The following is a 21,371-nucleotide window of genomic DNA, read 5'->3' on the forward strand; positions in this document are numbered from 1 at the left end:
AAATGCTCTGAATGTGACAATTTCCAGCATTCTGAACGAGATTTGCGTAATATTTCACTTCATTTCACGATCATTTCGCTGCTCAAACACAATAAATATTTATAAATTATCAATGCCCAAATATTTATCCAGATTTTGTCAAAGTTCCTCGACACACGGAAGAGATATTGGCAAAATTTATTTCCGCAAAGCGAAGTCCCCCCTAAAAACTGGAAGGGGTGGGTTGGGTCCCTTTGGGTTTGGTGGGGAGGGGGGTAAATGAGGAGATGGGGAGGAGTCAGAGGACGGGGAGGTAATGGGGAGGTGATTTGGGGGGGTAAAACCGTTAAATGCATTACATCACGAGAAATATATCTTTTTGTATAGATTCCTTAGCAATAAAAGCATTTCTATCTTTGTGTTGCCAAAGTATTGTGCAACGATTAAATGTGTATCTAATTATATCTACCAGTCTGTGGAAAACCTTGTTTCTGGTTATAAATTGTAAATGTTGTAGTATTAGCGACGATATCAAGGCATGCACTGTGTTGCGTTAGGTTTGGACCGTTTGCATCTTGTTTAGTTTACCAATATACAAAACAAATGGAGTCAATGTTTGCAAAAGTTTTGCAATACAGAAATATAATAAATCAACAGAAAAACACAGGTTTGCCTAAGATATCTATTCAAAGCTACATTGTCTATCAGTGGCTTCTGAACCTAAATTTTGAACGAAAAACAAGGATTTTGCTGATTTTCGTAATATTTTAACACAGTTTGGTGTGTTTATATAAAAGACAAGTAATATCTCACCGTGGTACATCAAGTCTACTGCCTCAAACGAATACATCTTGTTTATTGCATTATTGTGCATGTAACTAGATCAAAATCTCAAGAAAATAAACACCATATACTAATTTATTTGTACCAAAACATTTACATTGAACGATGAAATAAGAAAACACACTGGTACGAAAACATTCACTTACAGCTGAGAGAAAACCATATGACGTCAAGAACAATAGATGACAGAATGCACAGTATAAGAGGATCCAAGTATTTATAGAGCACTCTTATAAGATATCTGAAACTTTTTACTATAAATTGAAACTCCTTATTTTGGCTGTTAACTAAAGATATCTCTATTTCATTATTATTTCCTGGATAATAGCATATTTTGTCTTTGGAAATTTAAATGTTGAATAGGAGAAAAGAATGGTTTAGCAGTAATATAAGAGGATCAAAGAGAGCACCCCACGAGATGCCACGAACGTCACAAGTTTATGAGCATACCACAGAGGGTTTTCACAGAGGGTGCGAGGATATAGATGAAAAATTAAAGTAATATATATTTTTTGCACGCGTATGCTATCTATTGTGACGAGAGAGAGAAAAAAATATCAGGGAAATATATAATAAACAAATAAACGAATAAATAAATAAATATACAAATAAGCGTAATTGAATAAATATTATAAATTCAATTACGAAAAACAATCCATTATGATAATCGAGATATGACAAAATGTATATTTCCAGAAACAAGATTATGAAAAACTATGGAATTTCACAGCAATACTTAGAGATAACGATATCTAAAGATTATACATGGAGAGATACTGAAGATACAAACTTAATATAACCTACACACCACTTGGTCTGTTATTTAGGTTTTCAAAGGCATTTTCATGACTAGCACAAAAATCCATCTATTCTTGTTTGTTCTGTATTTTTTTTATTATAACAGAAGAGAAACTCGTATCCTCAAACGATCTGGCGTCTTATCTTTCTTAATTTTTATCAGGTTCTAGTAGAAATTATGTACGTTTTTATGTTTCTGGGTAAAAAAGAAAAAATCTATCTTCCCTGTTTATTCTGTAATTCATTTAACTACAGCAGAACAAGAACAACATGCTAAAACATTCCGGTTGCGTTGCGAGAAGTTTTGTGGAGCAGAGTTGTGAAATATTGTCTGCTGCTGAATTACTGACGTGTCCTTAAGCTTCACCTATATTGTAATAGCACGTTTTTCTTGATTTCTGTCCTGGTGTTCTAGAGTGTATGGTGTCTTATATAGGGAACAGTGAGAAAGGACCTTCACTCCTCTCCCTGTGTCTTATATAGGGAGCAGTGAGAAAGGACCTTCACTCCTCTCCCTGTGGTTCAGTGGCTGATGTCTCTTCTTATTTTTTTTCTTCTCCCTCGTCACTCGGTCAAGGAAACAGAGTCGCCCCCTTTAAAAGATAAAATCCCTCTGTAACCTGGCTTTGTTCTGTATGACATCAAATCGCTCCACTCCCTCCCTTATCCACTCTTTAAATTCCCTTATACTCTTTACCCAATCTTAATAACCCTAGGAACACTTCAGCAATATAATATCTTAAGAGTCTTCTGTGGAATCAACTCAGACAGGTTTGAATTACTTGAATCGCGCTGACACACCTTCTCCTCACACTCCGTCTCTTAAACGTCCTTTAAATTCCCCTATACTCTTTACCCAAGCTTATTAACCCCACAGATACTTTCTTACTACAATATCTTAAGTCTAATACGTAATCATATCAGAGGCTGGAATTGTTTGAATTTCGCGCGAAAACATCCGCTCTTCAAACCATCTAAATTGTGTTATACTCCTTATCCAAGCCTACTAACCCTAGGAACACTTCAGAACTACAATATCTTAATAGTATAGTGCGGAATCATGCCTTTACACGCTTCAGTTACGCTCTAATAAACTCCTTTCAATAGCGAGAAAATATGAGCTGCCAAGTGAATGGCATCTACCATCACCATGACAACGGGTCGTGAATAGCCAATCCCAGCCCGCCATTTCATCTGGGACCTCAAGATGACCACACTGATATTATAGTTTAATTTCCAGCCAAGATCAGAGTTAACCGAGACATATATGGTGGATAAAAAGCTCTTAAAAATATGGGTGTTCCGAGGAAAGTATACCACTAGGGAATGTGGGTTACATTAGTAATGGAGGAATATTTTGACAGCAGACGAAACTAAAGGTACAGTTACTAGTTAGTGTTTTTGTGTGTTTGTTTATGTGTGTGTCGTGGAGGAGTGATCTGTGCCTGTCCATGTGGCTGTATGATGAACCAGGCGTGAGTATTCAGCATTTGACCAAACACACGCACGCAGAGACTGTCCCTTTAAACCTTCGTCCCTTTAAACCGTACCCAAATAAACGCTTTCGATTCGCGTAGGCAGACCAGGCTAGCTCTCTCTGACCGGGCCATGTGACGTATTTTTAGTCATATGGTCCTAGTGAGAGTAACCCGCCGGCTAGGGAGTCTGGGAGTGTTAACTGGTTATTTAACAGAGTAGAAGATGAGAGAGAGACTGGGATGTGTGATGGATGAGTGACAGGGAGAAGGGTGTAATCTGTTTGACGTAAGGGTGACAGGCTGTGTGCGTCCGTGTGTACATGTATGTGGGTGGGTGTGGGTGACTGGGTGTGTGTGGTGGGTCAGTGTCCGTATGTATGTGTGTATTACCCTTGTGAGACCCGCTCTGTGTGTATGTGTGTGTGTGTGTGTGTGTATAGGGAGGGAGAGACACGTGAGTAAAGAAGGGAGGATGGGGGTCAGGAAAGAGGAGGAGGAGGAAGAGGGCTGACTGGGTGGAGCTCTTAAAGATAGTATTCAGAAATTACGTGTTTTCTTGACGGCTTCGCTGAGTCACTGTGTTAGGGAAGAGGAAGAGGAGGAGGATGAGGATATAGAAGTGATGTAAGCATAGGTAGGTTTTAAGTTAGTGTCGGTAAGGTTTAGGTGAGGTTAGTTAAGAATAGGTGATGTTAGGTTAGGCCACGTAAGTTGAAGTGTGTTAGATTGTAAGGTTAAGTAAGGTTTGGCTGTGTAAAAGATGAGGTGAGGTTAGGTTAAGATAGTGTGTTAGGTTAGGTAAGTTAAGGATAGGTTAGACTAGCATAGTTTAGGTTATATTAGATGAATTTACATTAACTTGCATAGGTTAGATTAGATTAGATTAAAGTAAGATTTGGATGACATAGGTTACGTTAGATCATGTTAAGTTATAGCAGATTAATTAGGTTAGTTAAGGTAATTGAGTTAGCAAAGGTTGCATTAGGTTAAACTAGCATAAGTGAAGAAGTTAAGTTAGATTAGGTGAGGAATGAGTAGGTTAGATGAGAGGAGGTGAGGTTAAGTTAGATTAGGTGAAGTGTAGTTGGAAAATGTCATAGGAAAAAATTGTAGTTAATATTGGATGCAAAATATCAAAGTAAGATTAGCTAAAGAATTTTTAACGTTGGGAATAGTAATCCATATATATGTTACGGCCATTTTGGAAAATTGGTCGTTTTACAAAATTGCCGGTCATTATGCAAAAAGACCAAATTCGTGGTCACATTGCAAAATGACCTAAATTTCTCAACATTTTGCAAAACGACCAAGATTTTGGTCAGTTTACAAAATTATCGTTGGTCAGTTTGCAAAACGACCAAGATTTTGGTCAGTTTACAAAATTATCGTTGGTCAGTTTACAAAATGTCCATACAGCAAGCAGGCAGATGAAAAAAAAAGCGAGGGAATGATAAAACGTAGTGAACATAACTAATTTTATTGTGTGTCGACCTTGTTGGAGCAAGAGGCACTGCATTTGCATCTGCTGTTGCATAATACAGAGTTTTTTAAACACTTGCAGCGTCTGGTCATACATGACTTAGTGCAAGAGCATTTAGCGAATCCCTGACCTTGTCCCATTGATTCTGCAATTGCTACTTCCCGCAGACTTACTTCCCGCTCCTGTACAACATCATCAAGAGAAAGGAATTTTTCTAGACATGGAGTAAATTGGTTGCGAGTGTACACTTGTTTAAGCAGGCCGTGTTTTGTACCAAGCTTATATGTGCCATTGTCCAATGCCTGAAAAACAACTGCCTTCACATTAGGAAACTCTGCACGTCCGCGGTCAACTAATGGAACAGGAACCATCACAGTTTCCCCTACCTTGGCTGGTTGAAATCTCTTCACAGAATTATCGATCATTTTTTGGGCTTGTTTCTGTTGTTCTATGTTGGACTTCATTTGTTCAGTATGAATACTCTGACTCCGACTGCAGATGATTAGCTGAACCTAAAATAAGGACAGTTAAGCATACTCATTGGTTATGTACTGCAACTGTAACGTTTTATCATTCCCTCGCTTTTTTTTCCATCTGGCTGCTTACTGTATGGAGATTTTGTAAACGGACCAACAAAAATACTGTTTATTTTGTAAACTGACCAAAATCTTGGTCGTTTTGCAAAATGTTGAGAAATTTAGGTCATTTTGCAATGTGACCACGAATTTGGTCTTTTTGCATAATGACCGGCAATTTTGTAAAACGACCAATTTTCCAAAATGGCCGTAACATATATATATATATATATATATATATATATATATATATATATATATATATATATATATATATATATATATATATATATATATATGGGAGTATATTTTTTGTAACTGTGAATGATAAGATTCCACTTTTCAGTGTTGCCACGGTGATGGTGGTGGTGGGCATGATACAGATGCGGGAGCTGGAGTTTGTGCCCAATGGAGACATGCAGCTGGGCAAATTCTGTTGCTCATTGCTCAGACTGGAGTTTACATGTATACCTCCTTCACCATCATTGGTGGACACTTCACCATGAGTGTTAGTGAAATGTGCTGTGTTTGTTAGTTTATTTGTATATCAGAAAAATTTAAGACCAGTTAGTTGTCTAGACTTTAAGTCTTAAAATGAGAAAATAAATCTACATATTTTTTTAAAAGCAAACAGTTAAGGCATTGTAAAGTAAAAGTCAAAATATATTTTGGTTATTATTTTTTTTTGCAATCAACAACTTTCATGTATAATGAAATAAATACATTCATCAAACTTAATATCATATTTAATAACAGCTAGAGGTACCAATTTGCAGATGTCTATGGAAAATTTGTATGATAATCTTGTGGCCAACAAAAAAGGATACAATGAATGATGACTTATTATTGTAAGAAATCTTTCAGAGTTGTTGTTGTGTACTTCCACATTCCATGGAGACAGGTTTTTCCTTCACTTTTCAGCATTTAAAAAGTGATAATTTCAACAGGATGCTTGAGCTGTCACGGTGCTGCTGCTGTTGTCTGCCATCATCCCCCTGACACAGACCACCCTGCAGACCACCTTCATCCTGGGTGCCACACGTCACTGCTGCTACAACTCAGAGCAACTGGAGCGCAAGCCAGGAAGGGAGATAGTAACTTTTCACTTAATTTGTTGTTTATTTGAGGGCCTAATGACAGACACATAATGGAATGAGTATTTGTGAATGTTTGTTTATATCTAGATACAGCATTCACATATCTTTTAAGTGCCACCTTCCAAAAACAATGTCAGCCAGAAAAATAACTGATGAATCTAATTACATTTCAAGTCAAAAAGTTTTCCTTTAACCACTTTGCTCCAGATGCTTAAAAACATGCGTTGCTCACATACATGGCGTCGCGTAGGCTCGTGAGTGGTAACTTATCTAATTTCTAATAATTTCTAATATAATTTCTGTGTGTGTGTGTGTGTGTGTGTGTGTGTGTGTGTGTGTGTGTGTGTGTGTGTGTGTGTGTGTTTTATGTATGAGTGACACTGGCCAAGGGCAACAAAAATCCAATAAAAAAATATGCCCACTGAAATGGCAGTCCCATAAAAGGGTCAAAGCAGTGGTCAAAAGTTGATGAATAAGTGTCTTGAAACCTCCCTCTTGAAGGAATTCAAGTCATAGGAAGGTGGAAATACAGAAGCAGGCAGGGAGTTCCAGAGTTTACCAGAGAAAGGGATGAATGATTGAGAATACTTGTTAACTCTTGCATTAGAGAAGTGGACAGAATAGGGGTGAGAGAAAGAAGAAAATCTTGTGCAGCGAGGCCGTGGAAGGAGGGGAGGCATGCAGTTAGCAAGATCAGAAGAGCAGTTAGCATGAAAATAGCGGTAGAAGACAGCTAGAGATGCAACATTGCGGCAGTGAGAGAGAGGCTGAAGACAGTCAGTTATGTTTGTGTGTGTGTGTGTGTGTGTGTGTGTGTGTGTGTGTGTGTGTGTGTGCTGATGCAGCTGAGAAGGTTGCCTTATGATAATTATTGACAAATGAAGGTAATGGATGCGCATGTCATTACTACTTTTTTAAGTGTGTGTGTTATGTACACACACACACACACACACACACACACACACACACACACACACACACACACACACACACACACACACACAAAGAGAAGTAATAGACACGCATCCTTTACCTTCATTCATCAATAATTGTCATAAGACGACCTTCCCAGCTGCATCATTACACACACACACACACACACACACACACACTTACACACCACGTAGTGTAGTGGTTAGCACGCTCGGCTCACAACCAAGAAGGCCCAGGTTCGAATCCCGGGCACGGTGAGGCAGATGGACAAGCCTCTTAATGTGTAGCCCTCTTAATGTGTAGCCTCTTAATGTGTAGGTACAGGATGTAACCCGAGGTGATGTGACTTTGCTGCCCCGGTGTGTGGTGTGTCATTGGCCTCAGTCCTACCCAAAGATCAGTCACCATGAGCTCTGAGCTCTTACACACACACACACACACACACACACACACACACACACACACACACACACACACACACACACACACACACACAGAGAGAGAGAGAGAGAGAGAGAGAGAGAGAGAGAGAGAGAGAGAGAGAGAGAGAGAGAGAGAGAGAGAGAGAGAGAGCAAAATGGCAATGAATGAAACAGGGAGGAGGGGGAACTGTGTGTGAAGGAAAACATCATCTACGTGAAACATTTGATTGATTATAAAGCACATGTGCATCATATATAGTCATGAATGTGGAGGAACAGCAGAGTGAGTGATCAACCACAGAAAGGAGAGAGTCGGACATGCGGAGAGAATGGAAGGGGAACAATTTGAGAAGATAAGCATGCAAATACATAAATATAAGGTGGAATAACAGTGTTTGGTGGGAAGATGAAAGAGAGATGCCTGTTTATGAAGCAAAATGGTTGTGCAAGAGAGGAATGATTGGAAAACCATTCCCACCAAAGCCAACAGACCTTACACCATATTTTTACAAACCACAGCATCTCTATTCATCCATTCTGTGTGTCTTCTCTTCTCTCTCTCTCTCCACTCTTAATGCTGCTGTGGGTCTCTGGGCTGGAGTACATCAGAGAAAGATTGACACCGACTTATATATGAGAGGATGTTGTCTGTAACTATGCTATGGGGACATTGCAAGTTTGTGGGGTGTAGTGAATGAATAAGTGTGTCCTCTATAGCATACTTAAAAACCACACTCTCACATGGAAATCAATCTCTCTCTCTCTCTCTCTCTCTCTCTCTCTCTCTCTCTCTCTCTCTCTCTCTCTCTCTCTCTCTCTCTCTCTCTCTCTCTCTCTCTCTCTCTCTCTCTCTCTCTCTCTCTCTCTCTCTCTCTCTCTCTCTCTCTCTCTCTCTCTCTCTCTCTCTCTCTCTCTCTCTCTCTCTCTCTCTCTCTCTCTCTCTCTCACTACAGCCTACAGACTCACTATTTCCTTAACCACACCTCTTGCCTGAAACAAATTAAAAAGGCAGGTGAGAGAGAGAGAGAGTGTATATAAATCTGTTGTTATTGTATTTATTTGTCTATATTTTCCTTACAGAGTGATTGATTGATTAAATGATATATATTGGTGTTAATATATATAGACAGACTGGTATATAGACATTCTGATATGTGATGGCCAGTCCATGGAGCACAAGGTCTTTGTGGACTAATGAATATTTTACACTAAGGTTTAAGACCAGTGTTTTATTCAGCTATCATGAAAAAAAAAAGAAAAAGACAGTACATAATTATTTAGTAAGTAATTCATAACTTTAACCCAATCAAATTATAGATACATGCAAAAAAGAATTATATCAATAACAAAAGTAAATAATAATAATAATAATAATAATAATAACTATTACAAATTACAAACAATTACATATGTTTATAATAGTAGAGCTGATTACAATTTGAAAACTAATAAATACAATGAATAATTACTTGTTAAGTGTTGTTTTATCAGTAATTTAAAGGAATGTAATGGTTTGTTTTTAACTGTGTCCGAGAGCCGGGTCCAGTGCTTGGTTCCTCGTGAGACGACACTCTGTTGGGCACGGGAGGTTCAGCAGAAGGGTGTCCTCAAGTTACCTGTCTGTCTTAACTGAATATCATGAGCCCGTGTCTCTTGTGTTTGTATTAAGAGCTTTGTATACAAACGCCAAGGTCTGGAATACAGTAATGTCTCCAGTTTCTAGGAGTTTAAGATCCACTGCTATGTTCGGACTTGTTACTGTTTGTCTTATTCCAAATTAGCTTTTTTGGGGCAAGAAATAATTTATGAGTGTAGGTTGCACTAGGAGAGAGAGAGAGAGAGAGAGAGAGAGAGAGAATGTTTTAGATATTATTATTATTATTATTATTATTATTATTATTATTATTATTATTATTATTATTATTATTATTATTATTATTATTATTATTACTGCTACATATTTCTCTCTCTCTCTCTCTCTCTCTCTCTCTCTCTCTCTCTCTCTCTCTCTCTCTCTCTCTCTCTCTCTCTCTCTCTCTCTCTCTCTCTCTCTCTCTCTCTCTCTCTCTCTCTCTCTCTCTCTCTCTCTCTTACAATAATAGTTTTACCCTTCTCTCTCATCCTCTCTCCCACTTCCACTCACTCACTCTCTCCCTCCTTTTGCAGCAAATCCCGAGGATCAACGAGGACATGGTGGACCCAGAGATTGCAGCAGCAGCGAGAGAGAGAGAGAGAGAAGCAAGAGAGGAGGGAGAGGAAGGAGAGGAGGAGGAGAGAGAGGGAGGCCAGGAGGGAGGCACGTCAGAGAGAGAGGGAGAGGAAAAGGTTGATTCTGTTACAACAACAACTGCAACAACAACAACAGTTAGTCAGTGAGGAGGGGGAGGGGCCGTCCTCTGATGCTGAGGATGAGGTATTGTTCAGGGTAAGTAGTAGTAGTAGTAGTAGTAATGCATCATTTTTAAACTTTCCGAGATAATCTTATTTCAACAGGTAGAGATGAAAAAGTCCTCTAACTGACAAAAAAAAAAACATTATCTATTTATTTTGTTATGTAGGCCAGCCAGCCGTGGGGGGGACAAAACTTCAATAAAAGAGACTCTCTGAGGTGTGGCTCCCCAAAATAGAATTGCAAATGGTAGCCAGAATTTACATGAATACTGGAGGGTGCTGTCAGGCCAAACCAGCTCCCCATCTGTGCCTATGCAGTGTCTGGCCAGCCACTAGTGTGTTTTGGGGGCTCAGACCAGCAGATTCCCACTGTTTATTCACTGTTTGTGTTGATGCAGTGTCTGGCCAGCCACTTGTGTGTTTTGGGGGCTCAGACCAGCAGATTCCCACTGTTTATTCACTGTTTGTGTTGATGCAGTGTCTGGCCAGCCACTTGTGTGTTTTGGGGGCTCAGACCAGCAGATTCCCACTGTTTATTCACTGTTTGTGTTGATGCAGTGTCTGGCCAGCCACTTGTGTGTTTTGGGGGCTCAGACCAGCAGATTCCCACTGTTTATTCACTTTGTGTTGATTTAGTGTTTGGCCAGCCACTTGTGTGTTTTGGGGGCTCAGACCAGCAGATTCCCACTGTTTATTCACTGTTTGTGTTGATCTAGTGTTTGGCCAGCCACTTGTGTGTTTTGGGGGCTCAGACCAGCAGATTCCCACTGTTTATTCACTGTTTGTGTTGATCTAGTGTTTGGCCAGCCAGTTGTGTGTTTTGGGGGCTCAGACCAGCAGATTCCCACTGTTTATTCACTGTTTGTGTTGATCTAGTGTTTGGCCAGCCACTTGTGTGTTTTGGGGGCTCAGACCAGCAGATTCTCACTGTTTATTCACTGTTTGTGTTGATCTAGTGTTTGGCCAGCCACTTGTGTGTTTTGGGGGCTCAGACCAGCAGATTCTCACTGTTTATTCACTGTTTGTGTTGATCTAGTGTTTGGCCAGCCACTTGTGTGTATGTAGGGGACTCAGACCAGCAGATTCCCACTGTTTATCCATTGTTTGTGTTGATGCAGTGTTTAGCCAGCCACTTGTGTGTATGTAGGGGACTCAGACCAGCAGATTCCCACTGTTTATCCACTGTTTGTGTTGATGCAGTGTTTGGCCAGCCACTTGTGTGTATGTAGGGGACTCAGACCAGCAGATTCCCACTGTTTATTCACTGTTTGTGTTGATGCAGTATTTGGCCAGCCACTTGTGTGTATGTAGCGGACTCAGACCAGCAGATTCCCACTGTTTATCCACTGTTTGTGTTGATGCAGTGTTTGGCCAGCCACTTGTGTGTTTTGGGGGCTCAGACCAGCAGATTCCTACTATTTATCCACTGTTTGTGTTGATCTAGTGTTTGGCCAGCCACTTGTGTTTATGTAGGGGACTCAGACCAGCAGATTCCCACTGTTTATCCACTGTTTGTGTTGATCTAGTGTTTGGCCAGCCATTTGTGTGTTTTGGGGGCTCAGACCAGCAGATTCCCACTGTTTATTCACTGTTTGTGTTGATCTAGTGTTTGGCCAGCCACTAGTGTGTTTTGGGGGCTCAGACCAGCAGATTCTCACTGTTTATTCACTGTTTGTGTTGATCTAGTGTTTGGCCAGCCACTTGTGTGTATGTAGGGGACTCAGACCAGCAGATTCCCACTGTTTATCCATTGTTTGTGTTGATGCAGTGTTTGGCCAGCCACTTGTGTGTATGTAGGGGACTCAGACCAGCAGATTCCCACTGTTTATCCACTGTTTGTGTTGATGCAGTGTTTGGCCAGCCACTTGTGTGTATGTAGGGGACTCAGACCAGCAGATTCCCACTGTTTATTCACTGTTTGTGTTGATGCAGTGTTTGGCCAGTCACTTGTGTGTATGTAGGGGACTCAGACCAGCAGATTCCCACTGTTTATCCACTGTTTGTGTTGATGCAGTGTTTGGCCAACCACTTGTGTGTTTTGGGGGCTCAGACCAGCAGATTCCTACTATTTATCCACTGTTTGTGTTGATCTAGTGTTTGGCCAGCCACTTGTGTTTATGTAGGGGACTCAGACCAGCAGATTCCCACTGTTTATCCACTGTTTGTGTTGATCTAGTGTTTGGCCAGCCACTTGTGTGTTTTGGGGGCTCAGACCAGCAGATTCCCACTGTTTATTCACTGTTTGTGTTGATCTAGTGTTTGGCCAGCCACTAGTGTGTTTTGGGGGCTCAGACCAGCAGATTCTCACTGTTTATTCACTGTTTGTGTTGATGCAGTGTTTGGCCAGCCACTTGTGTGTATGTAGGGGACTCAGACCAGCAGATTCCCACTGTTTATCCATTGTTTGTGTTGATGCAGTGTTTGGCCAGCCACTTGTGTGTATGTAGGGGACTGAGACAAGTTTATTTAATGTTCAGTGACCCGTTTGCAGGCACAGGGGTGTTGACGAGCTGGGTGTGCAGGAGACAGACAATTACAAAGGTTTACAGTTCAAATGGTACATGTATCTTCAAAATACAGATAATAAGTAGATAAATATTGAAATTAATATAGAGTACCATTCTTTATTTAACACTTAACCAAACTTAACCAACATACACACACACGCTAACTCAGACAGTTCCCTAACTACCTTACCATCCCGCAGGAGGCCATGTCGGAGGTGCCGGTGGTGGGGTCGCCAGTTCCGGAGTACGAGGTGGAGGAGGAAAAGGAAGAGGAGGACGAGGAGGAGGCACGGATAAGGAAGAAGAAAAGATTATTACCTGTAGCCCTCCCTCCAGCTGATAAGGGGATATTAAGGAGCCCTTCCTACAGGTGTGTCTGTCTACCTGTGTGTCTCTTTCTATCTCTCCTTTTCATTTTTCCAGTTTCCCATTATTTTCTCCACCCTCTCACTGTCTTTTCTCAGCCTCTCACAACCTGTCACACCCTCTCCCAGCTATTCACAGCCACTCACAGCCTCTCTCTCTCTCACTCTATCTCATTCCCAGTGTATCCAGACCATTCCAGACTCACCCCAAACTGTCTCCAAGACTTCCAGTCCATCCCAACTTCTCACAGCCTCTTCCAGCCTTTCACAGCCTCTCTCTCTCTCTCTCTCTCTCTCTCTCTCTCTCTCTCTCTCTCTCTCTCTCTCTCTCTCTCTCTCTCTCTCTCTCTCTCTCTCTCTCTCTCTCTCTCTCTCTCTCTCTCTCTCTCTCTCTCTCTCTCTCTCTCTCTCTCTCTCTCTCTCTCTCTCTCTCTCTCTCTCTCTCTCTCTCTCTCTCTCTCTCTCTCTCTCTCTCTCTCTCTCTCTCTCTCTCTCTCTCTCTCTCTCTCTCTCTCTCTCTCTCTCTCTCTCTCTCTCTCTCTCTCTCTCTCTCTCTCTCTCTCTCTCTCTCTCTCTCTCTCTCTCTCTCTCTCTCTCTCTCTCTCTCTCTCTCTCTCTCTCTCTCTCTCTCTCTCTCTCTCTCTCTCTCTCTCTCTCTCTCTCTCTCTCTCTCTCTCTCTCTCTCTCTCTCTCTCTCTCTCTCTCTCTCTCTCTCTCTCTCTCTCTCTCTCTCTCTCTCTCTCTCTCTCTCTCTCTCTCTCTCTCTCTCTCTCTCTCTCTCTCTCTCTCTCTCTCTCTCTCTCTCTCTCTCTCTCTCTCTCTCTCTCTCTCTCTCTCTCTCTCTCTCTCTCTCTCTCTCTCTCTCTCTCTCTCTCTCTCTCTCTCTCTCTCTCTCTCATTCCCAATGTATCCAGACCATCCCAGACTCACCCCAAACCATCTCCAAGACTCCCCTTCTCTCTTCCTCTCCTCTCCCTCTCTCTCCCTCCCCTCTCTCACTCTCCTAACTCTCCCCAGGAGAGTCCCCAGTGGTGAGCAGATGGTGATGCTGGAGATGATACTGGCATATTGAGTATTATAATTAGCCATAAACACTTGCTTGCTTACTTTCATGTCTACACAGGTTCGTTCGATGCAAGGAGTTGGCACAGGAGGCGTCCGAGGCTGTGTAGAGCGGCCGTCTGAACCTGGTGCCACAGCTTACTATGTTCAACAGGTGCGTGTGTGTGTGTGTGTGTGTGTGTGTGTGTGTGTGTGTGTGTGTGTGTGTGTTTTGTGTGGTCATTTCACTATATCTATCTGTTTAGTTTGTCTCCATCTGTCTGTCTTTCTGTCATTGGTCTGTCTGTCTGTCTGTGTATTGCAATGATTTTTCAGTTATGTATTTTATTTTTTATTCTTGTGTACTTGTGTCTGTCTGTATGTATGTATGTATCAGTCAGTGAGTCAGTCAGTCAGTCACTCAGTTAGTCAGTTAGTCAGTCATTCAGTCAGTCAGTTAGTCAGTCATTCAGTCAGTTAGTGAGTTAGTCAGTTAGTCAGTCTGTCAGTCACTCACACAGTGTTAATCCTCCTCTTCCTCCTCCTCCTCCTCCTCCTCCTCCTCCTCCTCCTCCTCCTCCTCCTCCTCCTCCTCCTCCTCCTCCTCATCCTCCTCCTCGTCCACCTCCTCCTCCTCCTCCTCCTCCTCCTCCTCCTCCTCCTCCTCCTCCTCCTCCTCCTCCTCCTCCTCCTCCTCCTCCTCCTGTTCCCCACCACCCCTGCCGAGAGGTGAGTGTATGTACGTGTGTGTGTGTGTGTGTGTGTGTGTGTGTGTAGTAATAATAGTAATGCTATGTACATATATAAATACTGTTAATATTATTGATAAAAAATATTGATGATGATGATGATGATGATTCAGTGGTGATTATGAAAATGTGCATTACAATATAGGGTAGATATTATTGTTATTACCTGTGTGTGTGTGTGTGTGTGTGTGTGTGTGTGTGTGTGTGTGTGTGTGTGTGTGTGTGTGTGTGTGTGTGTGTGTGTGTGTGTGTGAGGAATAATTGAATAATTGAATAATTGATGCTCTCTCCTTTGCTATTCATTATATACATGGACAGATGCCTGAAGGAAGTGTGTGTAAGGGAGGATAAAGAGATCATGCTGGCCTATGCAGACGATGTTGCTGTCGTGACAGGAAGCCAACAAGATCTTCAAGAGGCCATGACAAGATGGAATGATGTTTTAAATAGGGAAGGAATGAGAATGAACAAACAAAAAACTTATTTACTAGTGGACAAGCAACAAGTGATGGTGTGGCTCTGAGCCACTGTAGTAGGGATGTTATGGTTTAAGTGTAGGAAGTTGCAAATGCTCACCTAACAATTGCACCTTAGTAGAAAAACACAAACAGGAAGTTTATGCAAGTTTTTATCCTTATATAAAATGTTGTATTGCATCAAACCTCCATACATTACTGTCTCTATCCAGTATGAGACCGGTGTTCAGGAAGCACAAGCATGTGCTGAATAACAAGAAGCCGGCATTGGTGAAGGTGACAACATTTCATCTATTTATACATACTTTTTATTATTAAAGCTTATCTTATAATTATTTCTGAAGAGATTGACTAATTTTTGTAGTATTTATGACTTAGAACTATGATAAAGCTATGAATTGATATAATTCCTGATTTGTTTTATCTTTTCATTATCCTTCCTTTGTTAATTGAGCATTTTATATTACTTAGCTTAAAAATGCAAGAACGGTTCAGAAGTATCCAACCTTGGGCTAAGGGCCAAAATTATGGTATCATTCAAAATGTCCTTCAAAGAAAGCCCTCTGTAATCCAACACACTTAGCCCATTAATCCTTCCATTTCTCATCAATTTGTTCAACATTCATATTTTTCCCTTATAGGGTTGAACAATTTTCATGGGTTCAGAGCAAAAGGCTTCCTCATTCCTCCCCAAGGTATTCTCGGATGGTAAGCAGGTTTGACTCTGGAGCAAACCTGACCAAGGGCTACTGCCCAAGGCTACAGAGGTTCCTCTCCCTGAGGCTGAATGCACCATGTGAGATGGTTCTGTTATGTGGATGAATGTCATGGTGGATAGCAGTGCCACCACATTCCTACAATCATCCATCACTCCACTGCTCAAACGCTTCTGCAACCAATGATAGGTATGCTGCCACATTCTGCATGGTCTCCTTGGCTCTCAGATAAGGATACTGTCAACAGGTTTGGGATTGCCAAAAAATCATAAGGAGCTATGTCTGAAAAGTCCAGAGAGAGAGAGAGAGAGAAAGAATGAGCAAGAGAAAGAGTAGGATGAAGCAAAGGAAGAGTCAAGAGGGAGGAAGAGAGAGTAGGACAAGAAAAAACAGAACAAATAAATCCCCTACACGTCTTGTCTCCATTCACACAAGCCATGAAAAGCTTGTCCATCCCTGAGTGCTCAGAAGCAGTGTTCCACTGATGATGTGGAAACTTGAGACACCCAATCATTTAATGGGCTTTAGTAGGTTTTGTCACCAGTCTTCTGTGTGTCACTGACTACATTTTGAAATTTTTATCTGTTCTATTTAATTTTGTGTGTATGTACACAATGTTTATGGTCAATAAACTATTTATAAAACTATTTATCTGTGTGAGTAAGATAAAAGCAGTTATTGTTATTATTATTATTATTATTATTATTATTATTATTATTATTATTATTACACATTTTCCTCCTTGTATTTAAATATTATTATTATTATTATTATTATTATTATTATTATCATGAATTGTTCTTGTTTATAAATAAAATACTGTAACTGATTATTATTTTTTTTATCATTCATTTAGACTCTCTCTCTCTCTCTCTCTCTCTCTCTCTCTCTCTCTCTCTCTCTCTCTCTCTCTCTCTCTCTCTCTCTCTCTCTCGAATAAAATGACTGGTGAGGAACTCTAATAATTAAAGTGCTAAAAAATCCATTAAACTACGAGAAATAAGACAAATAATTAATGACACACCTAATAACACAAACAAGGAGTAATAAACAAAACTTAAGCCAGAAAACACGAAAAGATAAAACTATCATATAAAGAAATACGAAGTTAAAAAAAAAATCATGAATATCAAATAAATAACTCACATATAATCAATAAACACGTAAGGAACAGTAAATAAACAATTAAGCCATTCATTGCAAGGGCCACAGTCAGAAAGTGAAAAAAAAAAATGCTTAGTTAAATACCGAGGCTAAATAAAACAAGGAATTAGACAAATGACAAATAATTAATAAATACATAAGGAATAATGAATAAACAAAAATTAAGCCAGGAAGACTATTATAATTATTGCAAGGAGACGATATGTATGTATGTATTGTATGTAATTCGAGGTTAAAATGGCTCAAATCTGACCCAACAGCAGGCCATAAGTGAAGGTGTTCCTCAAGGCAGGGAAGGGGGGGAGCAAGGAATAGGGGAGGGGCTATAAACTATTGGGGGGATATTAATTAATGACGCATCCAGTTTAGCGTGTGTGTATATTTCGCGTTGTGATAATTTAAAGGTTTTCTCGCGTTTTTATCTTTATTTATTTATTTATTTTATTTATTTATTTTATTTTTTTTGGCAGGTGTTATATTTGTTGAGTGTTTTAAGTAACTGTGGCTCATTGCATCAAAACTCCATTCATTACCTTCGTGGGAAGGTTCAATTTGGCAAGGTTTTTTTTTCGCATTTTGGGTTTTGTAGTAAATTATGCATTTTCTCATATTTTTCTTTGCTGGTATTGTCCCTTCCACGCCATATATGACTGGAAAGTTGGGGGCGCCTTCCCCCCACCCTCCACTGCTACGTTTTTTTTTTCTTAATCAGTCAGTCAACCAATCAATCAATCCCTTCATGAATCATACCCATTTCCAGGTGTCACCCCCACCCATACATCTCTCATTCTGTCATGTATGAACAAGTGCTAAGGGCAAGCTGAACAAGTACAAAGGGCAAGCCAGCTGTCTCTTTTAATATTCTTGCCTGAAATAAGATTACAAATGAAGGTCTATTAATCATCCATTAAATAATCCATTTTTATTGCTTTCTCATTCTTCTTCCTCTGTGTATTGTTAAATTGGATGGTTATATCATTGTCCCTTCCTGTGTTTTAGTGTGCCATTACCTGTCCTCTCTTCCAGCTGATATTTAGTTTGTACTAAAATAGACTGGCATAACTTTACAATTTATACACAAATAACAACATAAACCAATAATGCATTGATATTATGCATGATAGGAGTGGACATTTCCACTCTACATCATTAATGAATGCATGATGAGACGCACACTATTACAAAGCTAATGAGTTCAATAAAAAACACTCAATAACAATTTCAATAACTTTATTAAAAATAGCAATCTTTATAAATCATGAAACTAGAAAACTTTAAGAACCTGGGGCTATAACATCAAATGCACAATAATGCAAACACTTTTTACACACACACTCTTTAATGATATTTCCTAATATACAGTATAATTTCAAACAGAGAGAGAGAGAGAGAGAGAGAGAGAGAGAGAGAGAGAGTGATGAACTACCTGGGGTCATAAATGTAAAGTACAGGTATCAGTCAGGCAAAGCATAGTGCTTGCCTGTCTCATATGGAATGTAAAAACATGGCTTCATATCATTCCAGACCTGGGATTATGGCCAAAAGTTACCAAGCAGTGCTGAGCAAAATCCAGTAGAGTAATATTCAGTATCATTGAATTACTGACAAAGTAAAGATCATTATGTGCAATGATACTCACTACCTAGGAGCATTTCAGGTTACTACCAAGAATCTGACCATGCTGGCAGGGATGGTTAGGCTACAACACATTACATACTTCTCCATTCAAATCAGTCAGCTGATTAAATGGTGAGTTAAACCATTTTGATCATCTAAATCATATTAAGGCATTGGATGAGACCTGGACAGCTTGGGTCAACACCATACATAGGTACTCCACTACTCTGTGGGAGGCACTTGATTGTGGCAAGAGTCATCACAATACCAAACACCATCCTTGACAAAGCACAGCATGGCCCACTCATCCACAGGAACCCAGCCATCTCTAAGGAGCAAATCAATGCTGCCCAGTGTCACTCCTCATCACTTTTAGGGAATAAGAAGTAGATCCCACCCCAGCACCATCTTTACATAGAATATAATACAGAGGACAAAGAAGGAATACAAACAGGGCACATGGTATGGTATGGAACACCAACCCTCACTTTTGGAAAACCCCAGCCACTCAGTAGGAGACCAGCCAGTCACCATGGCTATCACCTGGGGATTCTTAGGAACAGGTGTTAGGTATAGAATGAGAGATAAAGAAAACTCCCAATACATTTCAAGTCTATACGCAAGTCTCCATAGATAGACAAAAAAGTGTTCATGAATTAAACACAATATTGTAAGTTTTAAATGTTATGTGGTACCTTAGATAGATGGACAGGTCACTTGAGAAGAGAAAATAAGAAATGTCTTAGGAAGAGTATTTTGTCATATGTATGAATATATATGACTGTATGACATAGATGACTGGTGAAGTAGATTTTGTCCCTTATCAGAGTGGTTGTGTAGCTGAAACAAATTAATGATTATCAAAACAGAGACACATTTGAGCTGATTGGTGAATTACAGTTTCAGAGTGGATACGGCATACACTGGGATGATAAAACTACTGCAGTCATAAAGTAGATGAAAAAATACTGTGGGGAGGAATGCAAAGCAGTAAAATATGCAACAAAAGAAAGAAAGAAAGAAAGAAAGAGAGAGAGAGAGAGAGAGAGAGAGAGAGAGAGAGAGAGAGAGAGAGAGAGAGAGAGAGAGAGAGAGAGAGAGAGAGAGAGAGAGAGAGAGAGAGAGAGAGAGAGAGAGAGAGAGAGAGAGAGAGAGAGAGAGAGAGAGAGAGAGAGAGAATGATGTGACATGACATCTTTAAGTACAAATGAGTATATAGTAACCATACACTGATACTTGTCCCCTTATACAGTGATAAGTTTACCCAAACACAATGGACACGGATGGAACTTTTGGAGGCTAAAGTGCTCCAGGTGACTGGTGGACTCCATTTCATTGCGGAGGTCCAGGATTCTCTGCACAGTTGGGCTTTTGGTGTCAGTGGAAGTGGTGGCAGTGTGGCAGCAGTAACAGTTTTGGTCTTTCTATGGGCAAGTTCTGTAGGATTCATATTCTGCCTCCTCATGAGGGACATCAGTGTGAAGGGTCAACAGAGCATCAATTCCCTCCTCAGGCAAAGAATGATGGATGCAATTTTCTGTTTCTTGTTGTTGCTCCACCTTTTCAGAGTGCTTGAGGTGCTCGTCAGCCACCTTTCCACTGCTGGTGGGTGTCTCAGACTCACTGGTTCCTGTTCCACATCAAGAGTGTTAGCAGATGCCACTTGTATTTCATCTACTTAGTACATTACATCATTACATAAATAACTGGTGTTATCTGATATTAAAGTGCTAATGAGCAACATGCCACAGAAATCTGTTTATTTCAAGAAAATTATGAAGATAATAATAATGTTTCATTGCACTTCATAAGATGGCTCAGTTTTTACTACTCACCAACACTGCTAAAGATAGCAACTGGACTCTTAAGGACGCTGCTTATCTTCTCGAGCTGCTGAAGGTCATGATCTGCTTCCTTTTCCTGCACCAGCTTTGATATCAAATCCTGCAGGAAACAACTGTGTTAATTCACATTTTGAATAAATCTAATAGATAAAATTTCACTTACAACACCTTATGTGTCTCTGGTGACTCATGGAGGACAGATACATCACCTGAGACTAAATGGTCAGTGAAGAAGTTGACCCTTGATCCTGGCTAATCACATTAAGTACATTAAACACTCCTGTTAACTAATAAATGAGGGGTAGATTTCTCTGGAAGGTTACATTACACTACTTCCCTGGCATTTGAAAACATTTTGCTCTACATGAACTCATATGGAAGCTTTACTGCAACATTACATCTCAGCTAGATGCCAGATGGTGTAACCTCCATCACAGAGCAAGGTAATGATATGAAGGCTTAGTACTTTGGTCAACACCTGAATAAGAACCGTTTGAGATGCAGCAGAGATCACTAACCTGCCAGCAATTGAATAAGAAGTGTGTGAGATGCAGCAGAGATCACTAACCTGCCAGCAATTGAATAAGAAGTGTGTGAGATGCAGCAGAAATCACTAATCTGCCATGACATGAATAAGAAGTGTGTGAGATGCAAAAGAGAGCACTAACCTGCAGAGTGGTTTTGCTTCATTTCCTCTCATTCATGATGGAGGCTGGCAAGGTCTAACTCGCGTTCTCGAGCTTGTTGCTTCATCACTCCTCGCTGCAACTGGTAGATGGTGATGTAGTCACCTGAAGAAGGATAAAATTCTTCATTAAAAGACCAAGGAAATGGCATACAGTAAACAGTAAACACTTCCTCCACTTCACTTTTACAGATGATTCAAATGAGCAAAA

At 40.3% G+C, this 21,371-nt stretch overlaps 1 protein-coding gene and 1 long non-coding RNA gene across 29 annotated transcripts in view; one reads left to right on the top strand and one right to left on the bottom strand.

The window, feature by feature from the left end:
* Nucleotides 1-16,679, top strand: part of LOC135109346 (uncharacterized) — a 17,108-nt gene extending 429 nt beyond the window's left edge. Inside the window, exons 1-7 of one of the 5 annotated variants that reach the window (XR_010272669.1) lie at nt 3,006-3,095; nt 5,500-5,661; nt 6,101-6,247; nt 9,772-10,030; nt 12,704-12,873; nt 13,992-14,084; nt 14,977-16,679. This is a non-coding gene — a long non-coding RNA (uncharacterized LOC135109346). The other 4 variants (XR_010272670.1, XR_010272667.1, XR_010272666.1 and 1 more) reach the window with 4 other exon arrangements.
* Nucleotides 5,816-21,371, bottom strand: part of LOC135109341 (uncharacterized) — a 28,312-nt gene continuing 12,756 nt past the window's right edge. For 22 of the 24 annotated variants that reach the window (XM_064020716.1, XM_064020715.1, XM_064020714.1 and 19 more), the window contains 3 exons: nt 21,144-21,266; nt 20,467-20,575; nt 18,228-20,261 (listed from right to left, as the gene is read on the bottom strand). In XM_064020716.1, coding sequence (XP_063876786.1) covers nt 21,172-21,266 — 95 coding nt within the window. In that variant the 3' untranslated portion in view covers nt 18,228-20,261; nt 20,467-20,575; nt 21,144-21,171. Of the gene's footprint in view, nt 6,221-18,227; nt 20,262-20,466; nt 20,576-21,143; nt 21,267-21,371 lie in introns of those variants that run through there. The other 2 variants (XM_064020711.1, XM_064020718.1) reach the window with 1 other exon arrangement.

This window comes from Scylla paramamosain, chromosome 18 (genome assembly GCF_035594125.1).
Source record: "Scylla paramamosain isolate STU-SP2022 chromosome 18, ASM3559412v1, whole genome shotgun sequence".
NCBI lineage: Eukaryota > Metazoa > Arthropoda > Malacostraca > Decapoda > Portunidae > Scylla > Scylla paramamosain.